Source organism: Lipophrys pholis (genome assembly GCF_963383615.2).
Source record: "Lipophrys pholis genome assembly, chromosome: 14".
Taxonomy (NCBI): Eukaryota; Metazoa; Chordata; class Actinopteri; order Blenniiformes; family Blenniidae; genus Lipophrys; species Lipophrys pholis.
This window is the reverse complement of record NC_137633.1, coordinates 15,101,429-15,126,998: the sequence shown is the minus strand read 5'-3', so window position 1 is coordinate 15,126,998 and position 25,570 is coordinate 15,101,429. Positions and strand designations below refer to the sequence as shown.

Here is a 25,570-nt window from a genome sequence, read left to right as displayed (position 1 = left end):
CCACTCAACATTAAATTGGGCTGTCTGACCCCTGAACTAAAATGTGTTTGACTGTGACAAATCCTCTAATAAATAAGGTTTTGGAAGCAAGGTGAATGCCGCCTTGCACACATTTCTAAAAACCCAACCGTAACGGTCTTTCTCTTTGTTGTAGATGTGAAGAAGGACTGGTCGGACCATGCCCTGTGGTGGGAGAAGAAGAAGACGTGGCTGCTGAAAACCCACTGGACGCTTGATAAGTACGGCATCCAAGCCGACGCCCGGCTGCTCTTCACGCCGCAGCACAAGCTGCTGCGCCTCCAGCTGCCCAACATGAAGCACATGAAGGTCAAGGTCAACTTCTCGGACCGGGTCTTCAAGGCTGTGTCGGACATCTGCAAAACTTTCAGTGAGTGGAGGCTGTGACTCATTCTCACGTCGGAGAAGGTGGTTTGATTTTGCAGTGTGGATGTGGAAAACAGCGGTGGAGTCGTTATGAGATGAGGCGTGAGTGATTGGCAAAGAGTCGTGGAAATGAAAACCTATTAAAGCGTGGCATACTGGATCCAGTAGCCTCACTTTAGGTGTCCACTCTGCCTAAATGAATTGTGCCTCTGGCCGTGTGAGGTTCTGAAAGCTTCACTAATCACATCCTTCCTGTCACATTGTTTTTATCCCCGACAATCAGTCTTGTTTATTAAACACTGTAAAGCTCTGCATGCTGAAGTCATGTCTCACGACTGGTTGTCCACCTTCACATCACGTCCTTGGAACTTGGGCTCCATCGGTCTCACAGTAATGTTTGCTAAACATGGATTAGCAATCTGTGTCGTGGTTAAACAGACACGCACCAAATAAATAATTCTCTCGCTTCTTGTGCTGCTTTACCAGCCGTCTTTTCAATTAATATTGGGAGCGTGCATCGTGGCGTAAGCAGTACTCGAACACTGGACATCTTCTCTCACTGGCTCCATGATGTCCTGTCCTGTCTGCTGAGGTCACATGGACCCTGACAACCCCTGACCTGCTAACGCCCAGTCTTCCTCAGCTCAGCCCTCAACCCCTTGCCCCTGTGACTTAACCACCAGTCCTGTTTGTTGGTCTGGAGAACCCGCCGCCCCCCCCCAACACACATAAACATCTCCGGACACCTGTTCTGTTTTTGTCACTGAGGTCTGTCGGCCAGTAGGGTCAGTACCTCCAGTGGCAGTTTTCTTGTTCTCGCTGGCTCCGACAGGTAGCACCAGGCTGTTCTTGGTTGTGTGTACACAGAGCTGTGCTATGAAATGAGTTTTAGTTGAGTGCAACTATACAAAGAGGCTGTTTTTAAACTCAATGGCAGAAAGTCGTGGGAGAAGCGGGCCTGCAGCCTTTCTGTCAGGCCTCATTTGGACTGTGTCTGCTTCTACTTTGGTTTTAAATCAGTTTCAACTCCTCAGAAATTCCCAGCAAAAGCCTTGTGCATGTGACAGCCGGTCAGGACGTGGTACAGATACGATAGGCACCTGAATGTACGCGTCTGCTAATTGGTAACGGACAGTGGGAAAGTTCCTCTGACTGTAACTGGATGACATCTGACTTAGCTGACTTGCAGCTGTTCTGTCCTGGAATTCAGTATTTTCTTTTTTTTTTTTTTTTAAATGTCATCTGGGCAACTGAGTTTGACAATTTCCTGTGCACATTTTCTGCTGACTGCCTGTGAGCTGCGAACATTGAAGGAGAGGGGACAGGAAGAGACGAGGCCTGTCCAACTGGCCTTTAATCCAGACAGGGAAAAAGGAAGGACAGAGATACGGGAAGACACAAAGCCAGTGGAGATAAATAGTTTTTTTTTTGTTTTGTTTTTTTTATTTGGCTGTGAGCTGAATTCTTAACACAGAACTTCTTCTATTTTCCAAAATAGGTTTATTTAGTGCCATCAAAGTTAGACATCTCGTACAAGGGAAATGCTCGAAATAACTATAACTCTCCCAACACAGACACACTCCATCTGGACTGAACAGTAAAGGAAAAGGGAGCCAGCTGAAGGTTGGTGTACTGTAATACTAGAAAATCACTCGGTTCCTCTCCTGTTGTGACCTCTGTCAATTTGGCAGCTCTCACATCCTGTGCTGCTCTGCTTAGTTGATAGTGGAGGAAAAAAAAAAAAAAGTCATTTGGGATTTTCCACTGTTAGTTTTTAGGTATCATTTTTAACAATTTCGAGAATTCTATCTTGGATATGATTTTTGTTGCGATAGTCCATAGGGACGCTCCTGCATATTGTTATTGTTGCCTAAACTAAACATTAACAGATCATAAGTATTGAAATATATACTGTATATCTGTGTTTCAGAAACCAACACTGACTTCTTCATCACGCTACTTTAGTCTGGCCAACCGTTCTCAAGTCATACAATTAGAACAATCGTATATCAAATGTTGCATCTCATTTTTAACTCCCTGAATCAACAGAATAATTGATGTTTGATATCAAATCTGAAGGTCTTCCTTCTCAATGTTTTTCTCCCCCCGACGAAAGAGTCTCAGTCAGACCTCCTCCTGTCTAGACGATCTAAACTCAATTTACTCACTTGCAACGCATTAAATAGACACATACACGTCCTCCCTCTGACAGGAGGCCATTTAACTGTTCCTTAGAGTCAGCACACAAAAAATGTACTCTTCACTACTGACTAGCACTTGACTGTGGATGTGGGAGCTCGTGGTTGCTCCCCCCAAAATAATAAAACCCTAAAAATGAAGCTGCAGCTCTCAGCAAAGTCCAGGCCGCTTCACTTCATAGTATTGCCAAGCTCTCCTTTACTCACGACGTGCAAGAAAACAAGCAAGCAGTATCCTTCTCTGGAACACGTAAAGGGGAAAAACCTATTGTAAAATGAGTCAAATGGATGACCAGGCAGGAAACCGCTCATGACAACAGCTTTTGTCTCTGTATCGCTTGTTTCTAAAAGCATGACGAAGACGGTTGATAGGTTGTCTTTCAGGGAAGTGTTGGCTCAGAGCAATCTGTCCTCCAGAAAACTGTGACTTCGTGTGGATTGTTGTTTCTGTTGTTTTGGGTCCAGCAGGGTGGTGACCCTTCAACCTGACTGGGCCCATGTGTTGCTGGCTACTGTTGTCATAACACAGGAACACTGCGATCTGGCCTCAATTCTGACTCCTAAATTAAAGCCTGTTGTCCTGTTTGTAGGGGCATTTCTGCTACTTTTTAGTCTTAGGAGTAAAAGAAATAACGCATTCCCTTGTCAGTCTTCAAGAGCTGCCAAACAATGGATGATGCTTTCAAGTTAACATTATCAACAGCTGCACCACATTTTCAACAAGATTCAACAACTTTATTCATCTCTAAGGACAAATTGCTTGAGTCAGCCGTCATGTCAAAATTGAAGTACACTGACATATCTAAAGAACATTAAAAAGCAAAAGGAACAAAATATCATGTTTGCAGAATAAGGTCTTGAGGTCTATACCTGACCTGTGTCATGAGTGGTGTTAAGTACCCAGATAGTTAGATTATTAGAACCCAAAAACACATTTCATTTTCTAAACCAAATCTTTTTTCCTTAAGCTATGTTCAACCCCTCCCTTCTTGTACTCTCCCATGAAATAAACCCTTGGTTTCGTCCTCCTGAGTTTTGATCAGTCAGTCTTCCAGCCCTGCGGTTGCCTCTTTTTAACATTCAAACCTCTGCGATGGTAAAACAGAAATTAAAGCACTCCTCTTTAATGCTTTTTGTCCATGTAGGGTGTCTATCTGTTTATATGACAGAGTTTAATGTTGTAAAATTAGACTGTGACTGGGTTTGTGATTCTTCTGCGGCTGGCCTTACTCACTGCAGTGAATCATCTGTTCCAAGGAGTAGATCCAGTGAGCCCAGCTGGCTCTCGGTCAAGCCCTCTCCTTCTGGCGTCAGGCCTGGTTACTGCCACAAGTCCGCATGATGGAGAGTTTGAATCTTATTGTCTAGGTGTCGTTTCTGCCAGTGGAAATCATCCAATCCTTTGTCCGTTCCCTCACACACCCTCCCCATGCACCAGCCGCAAGTATGCGGCGACTGTCGGAGCGATCATCGCACAGACTCTCAAACTATTTCTATAACATACAATTCAACACTAAACCAAGTTTGTCAGCAGAAATGAACCATAACATTTGTCTGTCAAAAAATTCCCATTTGAATCATTTCTCATATGGTTTGGTTATCCTTATTGTACTGCTTTCTCTTCCTTAGTTTCATGATAGACGGTGTACCTGGTGACTAATCTCTCTGGCCCCGTTTACATGAGAACATCTCAAATGAAAATGAATCATGTTTGCTTTCATTTTCAGCAAAGTTTTGCATTCACACAGCAATGTTTTGAAAACAATGTGACGCCGAGCTCCATTGTCGTGTCAGTCTAGCATGATGTGTTCATGCTCATATTCCATTACCTGCTCAGCAGCCCTGACTCGTGGTGGAGAGCTGCATGACAGTGAAGCAGCCTTATACAAGAATAATACACGAATTACTTTACCAAAGTAATACTCCTGACAAGAAGGGGAGCAGATGGTTGATCATTCAGCTGACTAATCATGTGCTTCCCTTGACGTTATGCAATCATGCTTGTGTTTGGGACTCTTTACGGTGATGCATTTAAGAAAATAAATCTATTTCCTTTTTAAAAAAAGAAAAACTAAAAGAAAAAAAGCTAATTATTTGAAATGATGTGTTCTTCTCGTGGGTGGATTGTAGTGAGTCGTGACACAGTCCAGTTGCCTCTTATTGATGATATCCTTAGTTTAGCAGACATGGAGCCTCCGTCATATCGACAATGCAGCCTGCCTCTCCGTGGGAGTGATGGAAGAAGCATATCTGTCCATTACTAACTCCACTTATTCACGGTTGAGAGAGGGACCGCTTCAAATATTGCTTTTATGGGAAGATTTGTATTCCAGTTTCTTCAAATGATCCTAAACCTGATGTGTTAGAACTGAAACCTTTGAAAGATTTGATAACTATTGGGGTGGAAGTTGTCTAAATACGTGAAAACGCAGCAGGTTCATTCCAATAAATGACAGAAATCAGCCGATGACCTTCCAGCGGTGTCTTACACAGCAGTGTGCTGGTGAATATTTGTCATAGGAATACATTCCTAGAGTTGACAGTGTGATCATAACAATTCAAGAGTTACAGTGACATTGTAGTATAACGCCACATGCCTCTTGAAGAGCGAGCCGAAGCCACGTACTCGCAGCTTGATACACACTCGACTGTGTGTGTTGGCCTCCTCGCATAGCTCAGTGGGGCTCAAGCTGAGCAGCACGCCGCAAACTCACATGGCTGTATAAGGGCACAGGGACTGTGTGCTCCACTGGTGCAAGCACCGTGAATATAAGGGAGGAGGGAGCCATAGAGAGAGAGAGAGAGAGAGAGAGAGAGAGAGAGAGAGAGAGAGAGAGAGAGATAGGGGGTGGGAGGGTGAGCTCCCATCTGGTAGTTCTTAAAACTCCTGGAATGCTTTTGCTTTAGTTACACAAACCAAACAAGCTTCCTCACCAAGCCAAGACGTTCTCTCGACCCGTCTGCTCGTGCTCTCCTCCACACACACACACACACCCCCGGCACTCTCTTCAATCTGTCTGCAACGCCGGCCCAGTCCCTTTCTGTGAAAATTACCAGTGAAATCCTTCAGTGGAAAGTGATGAAATTCAATAATGCTCCCTTCAAATACATGCTCGCGCTTTAATTCATATGAAAACCCATAGGAAAGCAATCCAGCTGGGGGTCCAGATGTGCTCACTTCTAGACCAGCAGCATCCATTCCAGTTCAGACACATTCTGGCCGTTTTAGCTCTTTACATCAGAACCTGAACTCGGCCTCATCTTCAAACGCCTCTGCTGCCGCTGAGTGATGGCTCCCTGGCCTCCAAACCCGAGGGAGGCAGAGAACAGAAAGCAGCTCTGTTTTACTCATCACACTGAAACACACACTGTTGTACTGTAGCTGGTCATTTCACTGAAACTACCTGTTTGCTGTCATGTTTGTTTTGTTGTCTTTTTTTTTTCTTTTTTCTTCTTCTTCTGTTTTGTTTCGAGCGTTGCTGTGTTAACCACAAGAAGCCGAGGAGTAGTTGTGGAAAGAAGGCCGACAGGGAGCTAGAGGTTGCGTCGGCCTCGTCTCAGCAGGGGATTACAGTTAAAGGAAGATTTGTTGGGGCCCCGAGAAAAGGGATTTGAGATTTTCCACCCTTCATGTGCACAGCTGTCTGCAGAGCTTACCCACAAACTCTGTCCATCCTTCTTGTACTTATTCTGCCTTTCTGCCACTCACAGTAGCCTCCCTGTCCTACTCCCCTTATTTGTTAGTGTGCTTTAGAAGTTGTGTCGTTTATTGCAAAGCTGTCATTGACAAAAAACAAACCAAAATAATGCAAATTGCTGTCTTTTTCGAGCGTCAGCGGCATCAGAACCTGCCCATCTCCAGAGAGGCTTTGCAGCTCGTCGATGTTGTGTTTCGGTGACATCAAATGAACCTTCTCACCGTCTTCTCCGCCCAGATATCCGCCACCCAGAAGAGTTATCTCTACTGCGTAAGCCCCGTGATCCCAAGAAGAAGAAGAAAAAGTTAGAAGAGGCAGAGGAGGATGATCTGGAGCTGGAGGGTCCGCTGTTAACCCCCGGATCAGGTGAGCTGTTTTTACAGATTTTGCACCGTCTTTGCGGCGAGAATTTCCACTGAATTACTCGGAATTAGCGGAAAAATGAATAGAACACAGACGCTACAGCTAATATTTATTCAATCTGATTTTCACTTTTCTAACTAATCAGCTGAAAGGAAATGGCTTATATTTCCATAATCGTGTAGCTTGGGGTTATGTTATTGCACATTGCTGTAGAGTAAAGCTTTCACTTCCCTCAAGCAGCAGGTTCCTCCGGCTCTCACCGAGCATCTCCTGCTCTTTTCTGTGTCTGATTGCACTTGTGGCTCACAAAACCACCACGATAACACCAGATTGCGACACGCTGCGTCGAGTGACCAAATATGAATGTCTTGAGTTTGAGGCCTGCCTGGGATCTACAGTCCTGGCTCCCGATTCCTTGGCAGGGAGGACGAAGAATGGTTGAGATTCCACACATAGTTGGTCACGCTGCCATTTTAAACCCAAACCAGGCTACACAAGTGCAGTTAAAAAGGCCCTCCTCCGTCTGGCAGTGTGTGATTGAAGAGTTAAAGCCGTCTGAGCGGAGCAAAACCGGGTGGACCGCCGTCGCAGAGTTGGCAACAAGGAAAACCGCTTACACTATGGGGCAGGTTGAATGGGAGTCTTCAACGTGGAGTTAGCCACAGTCAGTTCGTTGAGTTGGAGCTCATGACAGCTTAATATACAATCATGGAGAATTTGAACCATCGTGTCATAGCAGTAAAAAACAAACTTTAAATGACGTGTATGGAAGGCAGCAGCCGCTTCTAAATATCACATGATGATCACACCCAAAGTTGCATCATTACATTTTGAGGGTGTGCTCCAGCGATGCCTCGAGTCCTGATACATTTTGTTCCCGGTGGGTAAATGTGGTCACGCTATCGAGCAGTGCAGAGAGTCTTACCAGGAATGTGCAGAATCTGTTTACTGTCACCAGTACACACACACACACACACACACACACACACACACACACACACACACCACACACACACACACACACACACACACAAGTGGTTCCTGCCTGTTGGATCACATGCTGCAGTGAGAGTCTGTACTTCATGGCCAAGTTAAAGACGTTATTCTGTCCCTTGTGGGGAAGATCTGGCCTCTCAGCACAGATCTTCTGATGGAAATCACAAGGTTTTGCACAGATGCAATCAGGACTACAGCCATATCCTTTCTCCATTGCACTCTTTCAGTAATGTGTTTTAATAGTAAAAGATTTGATTAACACAAATTGCGTTTTTCATTGCCACATTGAAAATAACTCCTTTCCACTTTGTTAAATGTGAATCTGTTTTTGCACTCTGTGTAAGAAAGCCTAATATGAGACATATATATTATATATACAAAATTTTAATTAGCAAGCATTGATAGAATTCTGTTTCAATGAGAGTCTTTAAAATATTCTTTGACTGGAGTTATTTGTGACTGACTATGTGGTTTCAACCTTTTACTGCCAACGATTCACTGCTGCCATGTGCATTTCTCATTAGCATAAGTCATGTACGGTTCAAAATAGCGATATATTCAAACATGACGAAAATGCAAAGAAATAGAACTTTGGGTGTAGCTACTACTCACAACCAGATGAGATTCACTAGTCTGTCAAACACCTGTAACATGAGCACACTGTGATATTGAAGAACTGTTGAATATTGAAAGTTGAGTTATGGAAAAGGGTTCCCACATTTAACAAAAGGGTTTACACATCAAATAAAATCTGGACAATCTTTAAACAAATTCTTTTTCAGTGACTCAAATCCATGAATTGTGTATTATATAGTGATGTTCACTCATAAATGCATAAGATAATTTCTTTCCAAAAACTTTTAAACAAACCATTTGGGTCGCTCCAGACTCCTTGTCTGTGTCATGTCAGATCTCTCTCTGAATCTTCCATGCTCACAGCTTGAGCTGTTATGACTCAGACGTAGAGCCTTTGTGTGGTCCGTGATCCCAGTGCCACCACATCATGGAGTCCCTGTTGTACGTAATTGTCTTTGCTGTCAGGTTGGAGGACGACATGCCTCAGACGGCTATTTACACTGCAGTTAATCCATGCAGGGCCGGGTGACGTTCACCAAAGCCTTCCTCGAGCTTTCAGTCAGTCATGCTGTGTTGGATGATAATGAATGGATGGATGGAAACGACAGAACCCTGCAGCTCGTGCCAGGGCGATCTCCTTTTGAAAGGAGGGTAAACTGAGTCATCTGCTCTGTGGCTGGCAACTGGCAACGTGTGTGGAAATGCCACAGATCTCCTCATTCTTCTTCTCTTCAACCTTTGTCTCTTCTCCCGTTTCCCTCTGTCCATATGCAGTTTTCAAAATCTTAAATCTCACCTCTTTGGTTTTTATTCGCTGCCTGTCCGTTCCTTCCCTCCACTTTTTTCCTGTCTTTCTTTTCTCTTACTCTGTCTCTTTTCATCCTAGCCTCTGAGATAATATACATCGGACCTGTCAAAGGTAAGCTTTCCTCTTCCTCTGTCCTTCTCTCTTCAGCACTGCTTCCTCACCCATGACCTCCACAGCTGCAGTTTGAGGTCACATGGCATCCCTAACCTTTGGGGCGAGCAGCCGAGTCACCTGACCTCTCCTCCAAAGGAAGTCAGCTGATTCGGGTAGTCCCATGACAAAGGTTTTGCGACCTATTAGAAATAAGCTTGAAGCTCACTTTTTCGGAAAGTGCCTCCAGGTCTGCTCATTGTGCAGAGTAAACAATCCCTCCTCAGCCTCAGAAAGTTTAGCTCAAGGAATCTGCAGTCAGTCGGTAACAAGGTCAAAGCAGGCATGTTTGATATTGGACAACTTGTGTGTTTGCCGCGTTCCAAATCAGAATCACATGCTTGTAATTCTGCCTCCATGCTTCAACTATCTTCCCACACAGTAACTTTCTGTGGAAAAGAAAAGAGAAAAGTCCACATGTGACACATTAATTTATTGACAATTCCCTCATGGTTTACCTCCAGTCCTAACCGCCAGTGGTGGTCCGGCTTCGTGAACCCCTGCAGTGGGAGCATGAGGGAGTAGTCATGTTAACATTCTTCATGCCTTTTCGCCGACATTGGAGAGTCAATAAACAGGATGGAGGAAGCCTTGTTGTGTTGCTTTCACCATAAACACAGTTTCTCTGGATATTTAGCATTCCTCATGAGACTCTATGGAAGAAGGGAGCGCTCACCCTGACCTCATTAGGATCGGGGGGGTGGAAGAACTATTAGATAACACCTCCTCCATGGGGATGGGTGGCCATAGCCTGCACCCTGTTCTCATGACCTCAGCTCATAAGCACAAACACACACACACACACTCACTCACACACAAACACAAACCAAACCCACTTCCTGGTTTCAGAGGGGATGTAGCAGTTAAGCTGGTGTTGCTTCTTGACCCACGGAGGGAGAGAGGGAATGTGGCTAAAAATACTCCTCAAGGCCACACAACAGGAAGTGCAAAAAGGGGCTTCACTTTGGAAGCTTGTGTTGGAGCCCAAATCCTAAATTTAAAACTAGATATGAGTGGAAGTCACCACATTTAAATTGTTATTGTATGCTCCTTCCAGATTTTTTGCACTCCTCCTCCTCCTCCTCCTCTCCTGCGCTAGTCTGCTGTGTGAAGTGCATTCCTGCAGGTTTTGTGACCGTAACCAAGTTGGTGACCGTGATAGTGATGTGCATCATCTGCATGCTGATCCACATCAGCCCCACCATCAGCAGCAGGATGTTGTAGAAATCACTCATCTGCAGAGCATGGGCTGGTAGTCATATGATGACCGCTGACTGGTCTGCCCATTCTCCAAGTGTGTGTGTGTGTATGTTGTCACTGTTGTTATTTCCATTTGATGCTTTGGCGGTGGTGTATTTGTAAATGTGCACTTAACTGGATCCTGAGTGTCGATATAAGGTTACAAGCATACCGACATGGTTGTTTATGAAGTTTTTTTCCTTTCGGGCACTAACTTGCTTCTTTGTTTCTTGTTCTTTTCAGGGAGCATCTACTCTAGTCCAGGCTTATACAGTAAGACCATGACCCCCACCTACGACTCCCGGGACGGCAGCCCTCTGTCGCCCACCACCGCCTGGTTCGGAGACAGCCCCCTGTCAGAGGGCAATCCCAGCATTCTTGCCGTGAGCCAGCCCATCTCCTCTCCAGACATCCTGGCCAAACTCTACAAGCCCCAGTCTCTGTTGGACAAGGCCAAAATCAATCAGGGGTGAGAGGCACTTTGCAGATTAGTCTGTTTAAATGGCACAATATCGAAAACACAGTGCGTTTTCATTTCATGGTGCCTTTTGTCTTGGTGGTGTTGTGCACAGGTGGCTGGACTCCTCCAGATCTCTCATGGAGCAGGATGTGAAGGAGAACGAGGTGCTGCTGCTGAGGTTCAAATACCACAGTTTCTTTGACCTCAACCCGAAGGTACACACACCAGAGCAACCAGTACAAGACTCCACACATTGTTGGGGGATCTGTTAAGGACATGTTGTGGTTGATGGCTCGTTTCAAGTCAAGTAGCAGAGTCTCTCCGTGGTTCAGGTTTAGAATAATTAATTCTGAGTTTTAACCCGCGTAGTTTTATGGCATTTTGCTGACCACCTCATAATGCCTTAACCACATGCGGCTTTTTTTTCTGATATCTGACCAGATGTAGTGTGGTCTTGTCCTGTGTGCTCAGCCATGTGCCTCGCTTGTGTCCACAGTATGATGCCATCCGAGTGAACCAGCTCTACGAACAGTCCAAGTGGGCCATCCTACTGGAGGAAATTGAGTGCACGGAGGAGGAAATGATGATGTTTGCTGCCCTGCAGGTAAAGAGGCTGCCAGTGTCAATGCACACGTTCTCAAATTTTTCCTCTTTCAGCATCATTTTAACAGGGTTTGAAATGGGGAGTTCTTTTCTGTTTGGCAGTGGCCAAACTGCCTTCTCAGCCACAAGCTAATGAATTGGATGGAACTGCAGCCTGGAGCTGGGCCATAACAGGCCGGTTCTACTGCAGCATGCATACTAAAACTTGGCCATTGTATGTTGTTACAGAGGGAGTTAATGGAGGCACTATCACAAATATTCTCGGTGTCCCATTTCTCTTCATTGATATTAATCTGCTAAATCGGCTATTAGGAGGCGACTCAAAATGTCCTCAGTAAATAATTTAGCAACAAATCATTTGCAATATATTACTGTACTTACCTCATTTTGAGGAAGTTGCATTCATGACACTGATATGAACAATGAATAGAAAGCTCCATTTGCACACACGTTTTGTTCGAGCGAAACAAACTGTGTGTGACTTCTCTGTCAGTGTGGTTGATTTGTGGGAATGTGAATGCTGCTCTTGAAATTGCTTTAATTAATTCAAAATTTTGCTTTTATTGTCATTACACAAAGGATGCAACCAAATTTGGATAGTTGTGTAGCACAATGCACTGTATGCTATTGGAGCTTGTAGGTGTTAGTCCATCCATCCATCTTTTATACCACTTCACCTATCGGTCCGGGCTGGTTTTGAACCAACTCGATATAAATTTAAGATCATTAAAGCTCTGGTAAAGAAACTGTGCTTAAAATTTTTTGTACATGTTGTGATGTACCTGTAGCATCACAATTAAGATCAGGTCTTCGTTGGTGTCCATGTCTGATGTGCTGCAGTGAAATAAAGCTATTTGGAATCGAACCGAACACGGCCATCAAAACTCAAAGTGGGGGTAAAACATATGAACACTAATCCCAGAAAGGAGTCAGCTAGTTAAGGTGAGTATTGTACATCAGAAAAGTGTGGAAGATTCAACTGTATACTCTATCCTTCCATCCATCCAAATTCTCCTCTACTTATAGTTAAATACACTTGAATTATTAGGTTTTATCTGGAATATTACTTGACCTATTTCAATGAACTGAAATAATACCAAGTTAAAGAAGTATATCCCTACGAAAGTATTCATACCATTTATAAAAATTGAGAATTTAGAAAAGAATACTACAACATATTCTCATGTTGTAACTTATGTTGTATAAATGTGTAATATTGTTTTGCTTCAGCACATCAATAATTGGTTGAATAATTCTGATTGACGTCAGGCATGTTTGTTAATTTTTAACTATATTACACATGAGTTTCTCTTCAAAGATTCATTTTAAAGAAGTGAAATCTGTGGATACAAAGGGGGAAGCGATATACAGATGTGAACCCCACTTCCTCCCCCAGCTATCTTGTGTAGTCACGACGGGGGTGTGGTGTCCCTGCTATTTCTGACCCCCATAAACTGTGGGTGCCAAGACCCGAGGACGCCACCCTGTCCTCACCCCAATGGTAATTATAGTGCATCCTGGGCCACGGGACCCCTCGCTTCAGCCCGGACCACCCACCCCAGCAGGACACGGTCAGAAGAGACCTGCTCGCATTCCTGTAAAAGCTCTCGTACACTCTGAGGTGTTTGGTGTGTTTTATCAGACTGGTTATAATTACCCTTAACGGGTTTCTTGTTACACCTTCCCGAGAGAAATGCTAATCCAAGTAGGGTGTTTAGACTGGCGACTACTCTGTCACTACCTGTCTGTTAGCGCTTTGGTTGCGGCTACTACGTTTCAGCTGCGCAGCGTGAGCTCAGGGATGGGCTACGGTTTCACTGTGGCGGGACGCGGGGGTCTAAATAAAGAGCAGTGATTGTCTGCGCTCGGTCTGTCGCTGGCTGGAGTTGGCACGCTATCACCTGGATGTTTCACAGAAATGAGCTAATCAAGAGTCTGAGGCAGAAACTGACTCTAGTCATGGAAGTAGAGCACATGGTGTACTTTGTACCAAAGCAGGGAAATGCACACAGTCTGTTTATCACACGCAAACACTGAGAGGGGGCGGGGTGGGGGGGATACTCCAGAGTGAGTTTCAGTTTGAAGAAAACCCTTCAGAGCGGGAGGACAGGAGGACAGGAGTGTCATGGCGAGCCCATTGTCCCGCAAGCTAAAGCCTCACAGATCTCTCTCAAAGTCCGCTCTGCATCTCTCGCTCTCTCGGCAGCTGTTCATTCATATATTGGTGGGGGGTTGGTGACGGGTTGACATTACAAATACCATTTGTCAACAAGCTGTATTTAGTGTCGGTGACTCACCGTCGGGTTTTCGGTAATGGCCCCATCCCGATGAATTGGTGTTTCCATTGTTAGAATAAAGCTGTGGTCTCACATGTGTGTCTAATGAAAACAGTTTTTATTATGTGTAACAGTTGCACAAGATGTGCAGAAAAAGATCTCCGCTTATTTTAGTGCATCATTTCTTCAAATCTCCTCAAACCGATACATCTGTCTCCATCTAGAAGACCACGTTGCTGTTTAACTCAGTAGCGCATGCTGGCTTCACTTGCTAACTGAAATCCCAGCAGATGGTAAATTATTTATATGGCTATTATCACAGACCGATCCCCTTTTATAAGACGAAGTTGGAGCATTTATGCAGCGGTAGCACATTGCCGGAAACTTTATAGAGATCAGCGAAACTGTTGACGACGGTGCTGGAGCAGCTGTCGGCGTTTCGTTTAAGTCCTGAGTGTTTCTTTTTCAGAAAAGAAGGTATTTTGGGGTTGATTTGTAAGTTTTAGCTGTGTAACCACACTGTAAGGAGACAATGGAGCCACAGGTTGTTCACACGACGTATAAAACCTGAGATGCACTGTAAGGGTTTAAACGTCAGATTTGTAATACTGTGCATATGCACGCTTAATTTGCTCTGCAATTGAGTATAATGAGTAATATGCCTCAAGTAAAAGGAACACTTTATTGAATTATGGTTGAGATGGACGTAAAGGCACCGCAGCAATGTTGGGCACAACTATGAAAAATGGCATACCACAGTTTTTTGTGTGAGAATGCAACATTTTGAAAACAAAACTCAGAAATGTGTGAAGATCTGAGTAGAATCTGAGGTAAATAACAATAAGACATGCTGAGTTTCCTGTTTTTGCCTTCTGGTTTTGGGCTCAAGCAACAGGTACAAGCACTTATTGGTCCATAAAGCCATTTCCCGCCTGCATTCAGGGCAGGGTGGGAAGTCATATTGAATTTGATTATGTTGGTTTTCACAGGTATAGATGATGTAGTCGCTGCTACTGATGTTGTTTCGGCTCAATGTATTTCCCTCCCTCTTGGATTTTCAAATGCTTTATGCCATGTATATATGTTTGTGCTTTCTTTATATTTCATGCTTTGCTGCTACGCTAACTGCCCTACAGGTCTGGGACATAATATAAAAACTGAACTGAACTTTAAGGTGATCTAATTGCGACATCTCTCTCTTTCTCTATTTTTCTTCTAGTACCACATCAACAAGCTGTCAATCATGTCATCAGACAACCACATGAATAACAGCGAGAAGGAGGTGGACGAGGTGGACGCCGCCCTGTCGGACCTGGAGATCACTCTGGAGGGAGGCAAAACGTCCAACACTCTGGTATGACAACACCGCCACCGCTGCCTCCTTCTGGGCCGTGGAGCACTTGAGTTTCATCCAGAACAGTGCCATTATGTGAATGTGATTTCCCACTTGTGAAGCCACGGCTTTGGTTTGGCGCCATTTTTTTTTTTTGTTACTTGTTCTGATGAAGTGTCCTTTCATCATCTGTGTAAAACAGGAGAGGAAATCTACACAATCAACGAACACAACGTTTCACGTGGTTATTTTTAGGGTGGGCGAATGGGACAAAGGGCTGTGGTTATAAGCCACAAACCCCATGAAGGTTGTATTTTAGCTGCACTGTTCCAGCAGCCCTGTCCTGAGAGGCTGTTGAAGTTTCTACAGCTTGGGGAAAAGTAAGCTATGGGATATTACACAAGAGCTGTTGTCTATAGCGCGCTCTGCTGAGCAGCGGCATTGAAAATGTACAAAGTTGAAAGTGCGCTTGTTATTGTAGTTGCGTTTAACCCGTTATGGCCGAGAGCGACACATACGCAAACCAGATGCAAAAGGAATGTGTTTATATGATGGCGTGGCCTTAAAAAAATGTGACCTGCAAAACGGGAAAAAGTGAAATCACGTCGCATTCAGCGCTGAATGGAAAAGCAAACAGCTCTAAGGGCGAGAACTCAGCTTTTACCTGTGATTTTACTGGATTTCCAACTCTTTTATGTTAAATATTGCATATACTAACTTTGGTTTTTTTCCTCTCCTTCCAGGGTGACATCACATCCATCCCTGAGCTCGCAGACTACGTCAAAGTTTTCAAGTAAGTTCGCCTCCCGTGTAAATTTGGTTTCGTAGTACCACGTCAACTTCACAATAATCGACGTATCAATGCATGTAAAGCCTTACCTGAGGAGCATGAAGCAACTCCAGAGAAGACGATGGCTAAAGTATCATGTTTAACTTGGAAAACCACTACAATTCACTAACAATTAACCTGAAGAATAACAAGTTGTCAATATGTCAGTAAAAATCATACTGAGTGTGATTAAAATCGTGATTTTGCTTCGAGGAAATACAGATTTGGAAACAATCTAACAAAGTATTGTCCAAGGATATTAAATGTTTTCCATAAAATTTGTAATAATTGTGATTAGAATTTTGGCCGTAGTTCTGCAGTCCTAAACTAAACTGTCGCCATCAGTCTAATTAGAAAAGCTGATTCTGCAAAGAAAAAGTGCAGGCTGCTCTTTTACTTTGGCTCTATTGCAGTTTGAGCGAGTATATTCTGATTCATATCCATCTTGCTGGCTGGAAGCCTTCGCTGACATGCAGGTGGCCCCGAGGGGCGACTGGCTGATAAAATGGATAAACTATAGGGGGGATATTATCAAGGGGCATCTCCTCCTTAATGGTTTTCCAGAGTGTTGGCTCGTCTCCTCTTCACCTCGCTGACTGCTCAAGTTTCCTTGCTCTTTCTTCCCCAGTTCTCTCTCCCTTCTTTCTACTCTCTGGTGATCTCTCCTTTCCCCCACTCTTCCTTTTAAGTCTCTTTAAAGAAAATGGGTGTTTTCTTTTCTTTTTTTCCCCCCATCTGAACTCTGACATGTCTTCTATCGGTCACTTTTCCTCCAGGCCAAAGAAACTGACGCTGAAGGGCTACAAGCAGTACTGGTGCACGTTCAAGGACATCACGATTTCCTGTTACAAGAGTAAAGAGGAGTCACACGGGACTCCTGCTCACCAAATGAACCTCAGAGGTGATCATACACATTCTTGAAAAACGCATGCCTGCATGTCGAGCCTTGGGTTTTCTGCTTATCTTCTGTCGGCGCGACCTTTGACCCCCTCTCCTTCTGTGTCAGGTTGTGAGGTAACACCAGATGTTAACATCTCGGGTCAGAAATTCAACATCAAGTTGCTAATCCCCGTGGCCGATGGCATGAACGAGATCTGGCTTCGGTGTGACACGGTAAGGCCGAAGCCGGCGCCCTTTCGACCTCGACTTGTCGTATTGTTCAGGTGTTCTTGTTTTTTTTTTTTTTTTTTTTTAACTGTATTTGCTTTGAACGGCTCCAGGAGAAACAGTACGCCCACTGGATGGCTGCGTGCCGCTTGGCCTCCAAGGGAAAGACCATGGCCGACAGCTCGTACAACCTGGAGGTCCAGAACATCTTGTCCTTCCTCAAGATGCAGCACATGAACCCCGACCCCCAGTTCATCGAGCCGATCACCACGGATATCAACCCGGAGTGCCTGGTGTCCCCGCGCTACCTGAAGAAGTACAAGAACAAGCAGGTACGCCTGCGCGCTTTAACATAAAATATCTGAACTCTGTTTGCAGACACATTGGAGGTTAAAGAAGACGCGAAGATCATCGGCGTCTGGCCTGACGTGTAATTTGTGGGAGGTTGTTTACCTGCTTGATGGCTTGGTTGTGGAGCCGGACGGAGAAGCAGCTGATGCTTCCCAGATGGACGCCTCCTGGCATCAGTCGTCTTGCTGTGGAATGTAACCTCCCTCCACCTCCCCTCTTCCTTACTCTTTCTCCTCCTGCTCCTCCCTCGACTCCTGTTTTCGTCCAAGGGGAAGTCAGGACAGCGGATGTCTTACAGTAGAGCTGCTTATGTCAGACTGTTAACGATACCTCCGTGGCGTGGTGCTTTTAGTAGATCTCGGTTGCTGAAAATAGTCTTCTGAACACAACACTGCGGTGCGGTCCCCCGCCACAAGTGGGCATCCTAATATCACAGTGTTATATTTATCTCCCAAAATGATTTAATTTGCTCTTTAAACCTCAGGAAGGCTCGACAATGTCCTCGGGAGATTAGCATGTACGCACCAGGTTGGTGTATGTACACTGGAACAGCTGAGTACACGGCTGCCATGGCCGTGTGAGCTGGATGTGGGTGAATGAGGTAGTGGCCTTCTCGCGGCTTACTCACTCAGTCTGGATTTGCTTAAGTTGTACTACAAACGTGGAATGTCGCTCGGGGGGGTCTGGAAGGATGTCGGGAGGTCGCTCGTACAGTAAACGGTGACTCAGATACGGTCTAGACCGTAAACTGAAATATCAAGCCATCTCTAGAAAGAGTCGTGGACTTAAATGGAGGTTTAGGGGAGAGAGGATGTCGTTAAATAAGATTACTGACATGAGAGTTTCATGTCCCATACCCCCCCCCCCCGTTACGGTCAGATTTTTCCCTTACATACAGGAAGTGCATGACGTGGTCCTCCTTAACTCACAGCCTCAGCACAAACTTAAAGTCAGAGTAGATCCTGATTTACAGAAGTACATAATAAAGTTTCACTTCTCTCTTTCTCTTTTTCTCACGCCTTTTTTTTACAAATCGGGAAATCCCTTCAGTCTATTCAGGGTCAATTACATCATCTTTTTCTCGTTTTTTTATCCTGAACTCTATCAAATCAGATTGTGTTTATTTTGTTTGGTCAACTGCAGTATCAATGTTTCATATTGGTCTCTAAGGTCTTTGAGATATTACTGCCAAGAAAACCTCCTCATTGTACACTGTATGCAGTGACATCATTACCTCATTGTAATGTGTTGGACATGAGAGGATCGATTTTTGAGTTTATTATGAAAACGCTTGTGGGAATAACTATTTAACTGATGAGCCTACAGGTTCACCTCGGTTTATTTCCCTGGAAAAATGATCGCCTTTAATAAGTATAGTTCAAATAAGCAAAAATACAGAAGGCTCCGATGACAACGACCACGAGCCAAATTCCAGTAGAGCGTAGTCCAAAAACTTGTTAACTTGTTTAAAAAGCAAACAAACATCCATCTTCTATATTGCTTTATCCAACTGAGGGTGGTGGGGCAGCAAAGCTGATTCCTGTTGATGGGCAACTGCTCTCCCACTTTCAGCCCGGAAGTCACCTGTAACACCTGTTTTTGACTGTGGGGGAAGTATCCAGAGAAGAAGAAGAAATAAATACCACTGCACTTCAACCAGTGATGTTTCACTATGAGGAGAGTGCTCATTGTGTTAAACAGCAGGCCACACTGTCAGTAGTATCAGACGAGCAGGATGTGACTGTGCTTCTTTCTGGCGGGGGGCCAAGCCAGAGGTTGATAGATGCCCTCTCCAGGGGGGCAACATAAAAGCATGAAGCTCTATGCAGAGTGTACGTCTGCACACATACACACACATGTGCACTCTGTAGTAGGCGTGGGCCATGAGGAAATGAGCCGTCCCTGGGAATGCTGCGCGGGAAAACTTGTTTGGGAAAAGCCCCTTAAATGTCCAGCGGGCCTGCGACCCCTCCCAGCCTTCTTTAAACTGGACTTCCTGCAGCAAGATTTAGTCCGAGGAGACTTCCGGGCTGCAGGACACAAGCGGATACGCTCACAGGAGTTTCAGAAGGACGGATTGGAGCTAATTCTGCACGTTTGCACAGAAAACAATTAAAAAGAAACTAGTTTTAAACCCTCAATCTTGAAGATACTGACGTCCACTTCTACTGCTGCTGGTGTACAACACCATCTTGTGGTTGAAATTGGAACTACAACTCAATTTAATTATTCTTTTCAAAACCTTTTATGAAGAAGATTGGATTTTAGATTTTAAGGCCATGCGATATTTAAAGCCCCGGTGCTTCTGTTGTGTTTTGCAATAAAACTACGAAATAAATAAATTCAAAATAAATATGAAAGAAAAGTGCAGTCATATGTGGTTATTAATTAAAATATTAAAATATTCTTTATCACAATCCTAAACATTATCACCTGATATGAGCCAGTTTCAGTGAAGTGAGTCCCGATGTCCTTCACATTAAACCGTGCAGATGTTGTGGAGTCTCTCCCCTTGTCATTTATAAATCCCACACCTTCCGATTGCTGCATGACCTCTCTGCTCCACAGCCCCCCCCCCCCCCCCCCCCACCCCCACACACTTTATTTCTCCTGTTACTGTGATGGTTTCCTGCATTGTTGTTTTGATCTCTCTCTCTCTCTCTGCTCTCAACACTGAATCTTACGTGCTTTGTTCTCTTTGTCCAAACCATCTTCTCTCTCTTCCTGTATGCATCTTCTTCGTTCCTCTGTATGCTCCCATCCCCTCCTCCCCTCTTCAGCCAGGCTTTATCAGGGACTTGGTAAGTCCAGTTGTCTGTCCACTGGGTGTCTTTCAGCTTTAGATCTGTGCATGATTGTGGAAAGTCTCGGCACTGTTTTGTGTCGGCGTCGTCTCGCCTGACTAAAGTTAATATAGCGAGTATTAGTGGCCATAACAGTAGAGTAGATGGCGTGCTTTCTGTTTATGTTGCTCTAACATGTTTTGTACTAAAAGCAGCTAATGAAGCTGGACTGTGGGAGAATTAAGAGGTGTTCAGTCAAATAAACGGAGCATGTTTTAACACATTTCCATCGACTGAACAAAAAGGTAAAAACCTAAATTGATGAGTATTTAATGTGTCTTGAGCATCTGATGCATGTGTGTCATGTGCAGAAGCTGCTGAGGCCGAGTGATCCCTCACAGTAAATCAGTGTTTTGACACAGCCGTTTTTGGAATCAGACTCTTTTATTGTGTCGGTGCTGCAAAGGAATCTGATGTTTTAATAGTAGTTACAGTCACGCTGCAGCCTTTTTAATGCTCAAAGTGACCGATCGTTGTATCTGTGATGGATCACTTCTTGAACCTTCAAGCACAAACTGTAAGTGCTGACAGACACAGACTCTGACCTGTGAGACTCTCCACTGCTGTTCTATTTCCCAGGTTTGACACTCCCGCCTGTAAAAGGGGTTTAATGACGGAGGTATACACACTCATGCATGCCGGCTCCCACAGTCTGAAGGCTCATTAACCTCGATCGGGCTTAAAGCTTAGTTTAGCTGTACATGTATGTGAGAGTTCTGTGGAGACCAGGTGTCGCTGTGCACTGATGCTTTTATTGTTTGACTGCACAGTTAGAAGTCTGCTGATTGTCTAGTTTAAGCTGGGAAAACTGAAAAAAAAAAGTAAAAACTCCTGCTGTTTTGTAATAACTAAAAGTAGTCTATTTAAAAAACAAAAAAAAACAAAACAGTTTTAAATAATAAGTGTGATTGTGTATTTGCCAGATTTCTGCCCGGATTCTCGAAGCCCACCAGAACGTCGCCCAGATGAGTCTGATCGAGGCCAAGATGCGCTTCATCCAGGCGTGGCAGTCCCTGCCCGAGTTCGGAATCACTCACTTCCTGGCACGGTCGGTGGAGATGTCGGATGCTCTCGCCCACTGCGTTGGACGCGCGCGTTGACGTTCGGTTTATTCTACCGAGACTCTCACTCTGTCCCCGTGCCGCCTTTCCAGGTTCCAGGGTGGGAAGCGGGAGGAGCTGATCGGCATCACGTACAACCGTTTGATCCGCATGGATGCGAGCACCGGAGATGCCATCAAGACCTGGCGCTTCAGCAACATGAAGCAGTGGAACGTCAACTGGGAGATTAAGATGGTACGGAGCGGAGCAATTCACACCATACATCGGTCCCTTCAAGGACAGGAAATAGTTTGGACAAAGTCTTGAGAGGAACGACAGCCCGAGTGAAACCAGGACAATGTAGACTGAAACAAAATGTCTGCACTTGTTGGAGGATGTGCATCACCGACAATTCATGTTATTCATAAAAACACATTTTTCTGGGAGGCAGCGTCTTATATTACGACCAGTGCGGTACTTCCTGTGGGAATGAACTCACTACTCTGCTTATTATATTAAAAGTGAACCAAGTATCGACCCATTTCCCTCAGAATTACAGCACTGAGTGTATTTCAAGGTGAATATTTGCCAATTCTTGCACGTGGATTCAAATTCGAGAAATTAAAAATGTGTCTTTTTTTTTTTTATTAGATTAACCTCCATAAATCTCATCATTTCTTGTGGTCGGAGTCACAACGCAGTTGTGAAGATGTCATTTTTACAGCTAAAAGATGAAAAATCATTTTGATTGTGATCACAGATAAAAGCCGACAGTAACACGGTGAAATGTTCACGGTCAGAAAACCCACGAAAAGTTGTGCAGTCACTTTCCTTTGAACATCTTTAAAAAAAAAAAAAAAAAGCTGTTCAACAGAAGAAGGACGCTGTGTTGGTCCCTGACTGCTGCGCTGTGTGTGTGTGTGTGTGTGTGCCCAGGTGACCGTGGAGTTTGCGGACGAGCCCAGCCTGTCCTTCGTCTGCGCCGAGGTGGACTGTAAGGTCGTCCACGAGTTCATCGGAGGCTACATCTTCCTGTCCACGCGCGCCAAGGACCAGAACGAGTCTCTAGACGAGGAAATGTTCTATAAGCTGACCAGCGGCTGGGTCTGAGCGCCGCCGGCCCCCAGGGAGCGGGAGGGAGGGGGGGGGCACACACCTTTTTGGGTTTATTTTACTATTTGTTTTTGTTATTTTTAATGTTTTGGAGCTGCATCCAAGAGTCCAGAGCAGCAGCGGGTTTTTTTTTTTTTTCTTTTTCTTGCATTAATATTGACAAGCCCGTTTGTTCCGACACTAACGCTGTGGTGGAAGCAGTCCAGATGAACTGTGGTGGTTGCGCAGAAGCTGTTTCCAGGAAGGTTTGTCCTTTTGTCCTGCAGCCGCCTGCCTCCTCTCCTTCCTGGACCCGATGACCGCCGACTTACGTCCACGAAAACCCTTTTTTTAAAAAAACAAATCCTTCTAATCCGACTTTAACCCAAAGAATTGTTACTTTTTTTTTCCTTTTTTTTTTTTTTTGTCTTTACTTCCTTCTAAAAATCATGTCTGTCATTGAACCGCTGTGAGTAAAGTTGCGCCAGGTATCTAATGTTTGCATTTATTTATCCTAAAAGACAGGCCTCATCAGTAGGACGTGCGTCTTTTAGCGTCCGCTCGGCGAGAGGCTCCGTCTTGTTGACGTCACATGTAAGCACTTGTGCAGTATACGGTCATGTTTATGAATAAGCTGTTAAGTTTCCTTTTTTTTGCTTTTCTGATGTTTTTGTGTACTCGCTTCCTCTCCCTCCCTCTCTCTCGAGTACGTATCCGTATGCAGACCGGCGTGACTCTGTGGGACTCGCTTTGGTTTGGATTGACCGATGAAACCAGCAGCCCGGCGCACTCGGGTGAGCGTCCAGTGGGGTTTAAAAAAAAAAAAAAAATCTGCTTCCCAGCTGATGGAAACGTCCTTCCAAAGTTCGTCTTCGGTCTGTCTGGCTGTCACCTAAAACCCAGCTGGAGTTTGAGCTCCACTCTTACCCGAAATGGGGTTGAAATGTAAGATTTCCACACAAAGGAATGGTGGTTAGTGTTTCTGTGTGGAGAAACACTGTCTGGCTTCAGTCCAAAAAAAAAAAAAAACGTGTGGATGTGACTTGCCTGACGGAGGTCCGCACATCCTATGACACGACAGTGGACAGATGCTGCACAAGAATATCAATATTCTCCCGAAAAACTTCCCCTGACGCTTCCGTTTTCTCACACCGTATAGTATTATCATGTTTATTAATACACACCAGCAACAGGTCACAGAGTTTAAAGAATGCATATGCAACTTTTTTTTTGTTGTTCTTGTTCTGTCCTCAGTATGAAGGATCAGTAAATGAAGTATTATAAATTCTTTTTTTTTTTTGTAACTAATGTAAAAACACAAACATTTTATAGAATTGTACAGTGGGTTTTTTTTTTTTGTTTTTTTTTTGTTCTGCTTTTATGGGGGTTTGGAGGTTTTTCTTTTGAGAAAGAAAGGGGGGTAAGCCATCAGTCAACGTGTAGTATTGAGAAGTGTGCCTGCCTATGTTGTGTTCTTACCGAGTTTTCAGATGAAGCTATATGTGAATATATATGAAGATAACACTAGTCTCAAACTCCAAGATGTTGGTTGAGTACATATTTTTGCATTTGTGCTCCGTTTGTCTGCTTTTGTCAAGAATAATGTCCATTCGTGGCCTGGAGCTTCATTTTTAGCTCTTTTTTGTTTTGTTTTGTTTTTTTTAACTGGCAGTGATACATTAAGTGCTTAATTCACCTCATTGTCTAATTTGTTTTTAATCACAAATGAAGCGTGCCATTTATTAATGTCCGTATGAAGGAGATCCTGGAGTTTGAGACAAATCAGCAAAAAAAAAAATAAAGAGAGGTGAGCGCAAACCAAGCCTGTTGTTGTTTATTTTTCTCTGATGTTTCAGTTTGCCTCCAGTGGTCGGGAGCAGCCCTGCATGTCCTGCTGTCCCGGTTTCTGACTGTAAAAATGCATTTATTTTAAAAAAATAAAGTAATTTTTATTTAAATTGCTTGGAATTTGTTTTCATTTCGCCACGGGGGAGAATATGTTTATAAGTCAAACGTGATTTACTGTTTCAGATGCAGCCAACAGAACTAATGATGGCTGTTTGTTTGGAAATGGTATTTAGTGTAGAAAATGAATTTATGGCTGAATATGAAGTATATTTTACTAATGTATAAAAAATCTGTTCCAGTGCAATGGGATCAGCATTTGCTGTAATTGTGTTTTACTATAAATATTCTCTAATATTCAGCATTTTCCTAGACACACCCCCACACCACCTGCAGAGGTCTCACGCATGCACCGCCTGTTTCCCTCCAGCAGAGAGCAGCCTACACCCACTCTCCGTCCGAGTCTCCGCTTCACCTGACTGCCCATCCCAGCAGACACCCAGAGCCAGACTGAGGAGGAGATTAGATCAGATGGACGCCTGCAGACCTGTCTGCTTATTTTACAGGCTTTCTGTTCATTTCCCCTCCCTGCAGCGGACAGGGTGGACGTCCATCACCTGCTGAGCGGCCGGGATATGAAGCTGTCAGAGGCAATGACGAGAAGAGCGCTTTCCACATCGTCTCATGTCAACACAAGCAGCATGCGTTAGAAAAAAGGAGATTTTTTAAGGATGTTTGAGGCCGTAATTGTAATGATCGTCCACAATGATGAAGAAAAAGAAGAATATTGCGGTGTAGTATAGAGAGCATGTATCTAAGCCGCTCTCTGATGTGAGATCAAGTGTGAAGTTTGCACAGTCTGGTGTTGGTGGTGAGCATTCTCACCTCACAGCAAGGCAATTCATCATTTGTGTCCAGGCTTGGTTGTGTGAAGTTCCCACGCTCTCATGTCCACAGGTGAGTCTTGCTCGGTCCGGTTCGAAAAACATTGCATTTGAGCTGAATCAGAATTGTATCTGTGAATGTGATGAACTTGTAAAATGTCCATGATGGGCCGGACGCCTTCACCCCCAGTCAGCTGGAATGACCTCTGAGTGGGATGAAGAAGAACATGTTATGAAGAAAGATACTTAGATGAAGTTTGACAACTTCAACGTTCAAGAACAAAAAGACAACCTTTGGATCATCGTTGAATCTCTCCCGCCTTTCGTAGCGTCTGGTTCTCCTGTAGTCCACCGGGATCGGATCCATTGGGTTCACAGTGTGTTCGTGAAGAAAGTACATTTCATAGATGGCTCGCCCCGACTTGGGAGGACGGCCTTGATATGGCAGAATTCAACTGGATTTGACGCTGACATTTATAGACTGAGCTCCTCGCC

General features: G+C 44.4%; 1 protein-coding gene across 2 annotated transcripts in view; it reads left to right on the top strand.

Moving 5' to 3' along the window:
- The window catches only part of fermt2 (FERM domain containing kindlin 2), a 39,032-nt gene extending 14,871 nt beyond the window's left edge, over window positions 1–24,161 (top strand). The window contains exons 3-17 of one of the 2 annotated variants that reach the window (XM_080480367.1): window positions 155–388; window positions 6,518–6,646; window positions 9,102–9,134; window positions 10,656–10,881; window positions 10,985–11,087; window positions 11,369–11,476; window positions 14,971–15,105; window positions 15,828–15,877; window positions 16,690–16,814; window positions 16,920–17,026; window positions 17,134–17,352; window positions 20,152–20,172; window positions 21,138–21,262; window positions 21,368–21,509; window positions 22,191–24,161. In XM_080480367.1, coding sequence (XP_080336493.1) covers window positions 155–388; window positions 6,518–6,646; window positions 9,102–9,134; window positions 10,656–10,881; window positions 10,985–11,087; window positions 11,369–11,476; window positions 14,971–15,105; window positions 15,828–15,877; window positions 16,690–16,814; window positions 16,920–17,026; window positions 17,134–17,352; window positions 20,152–20,172; window positions 21,138–21,262; window positions 21,368–21,509; window positions 22,191–22,364 — 1,931 coding nt within the window. In that variant the 3' untranslated portion in view covers window positions 22,365–24,161. The remainder of the gene's footprint in view (window positions 1–154; window positions 389–6,517; window positions 6,647–9,101; window positions 9,135–10,655; window positions 10,882–10,984; window positions 11,088–11,368; window positions 11,477–14,970; window positions 15,106–15,827; window positions 15,878–16,689; window positions 16,815–16,919; window positions 17,027–17,133; window positions 17,353–20,151; window positions 20,173–21,137; window positions 21,263–21,367; window positions 21,510–22,190) is intronic. The other variant, XM_080480368.1, reaches the window with a different exon arrangement.
- Window positions 24,162–25,570: the final 1,409 nt, after the last annotated feature.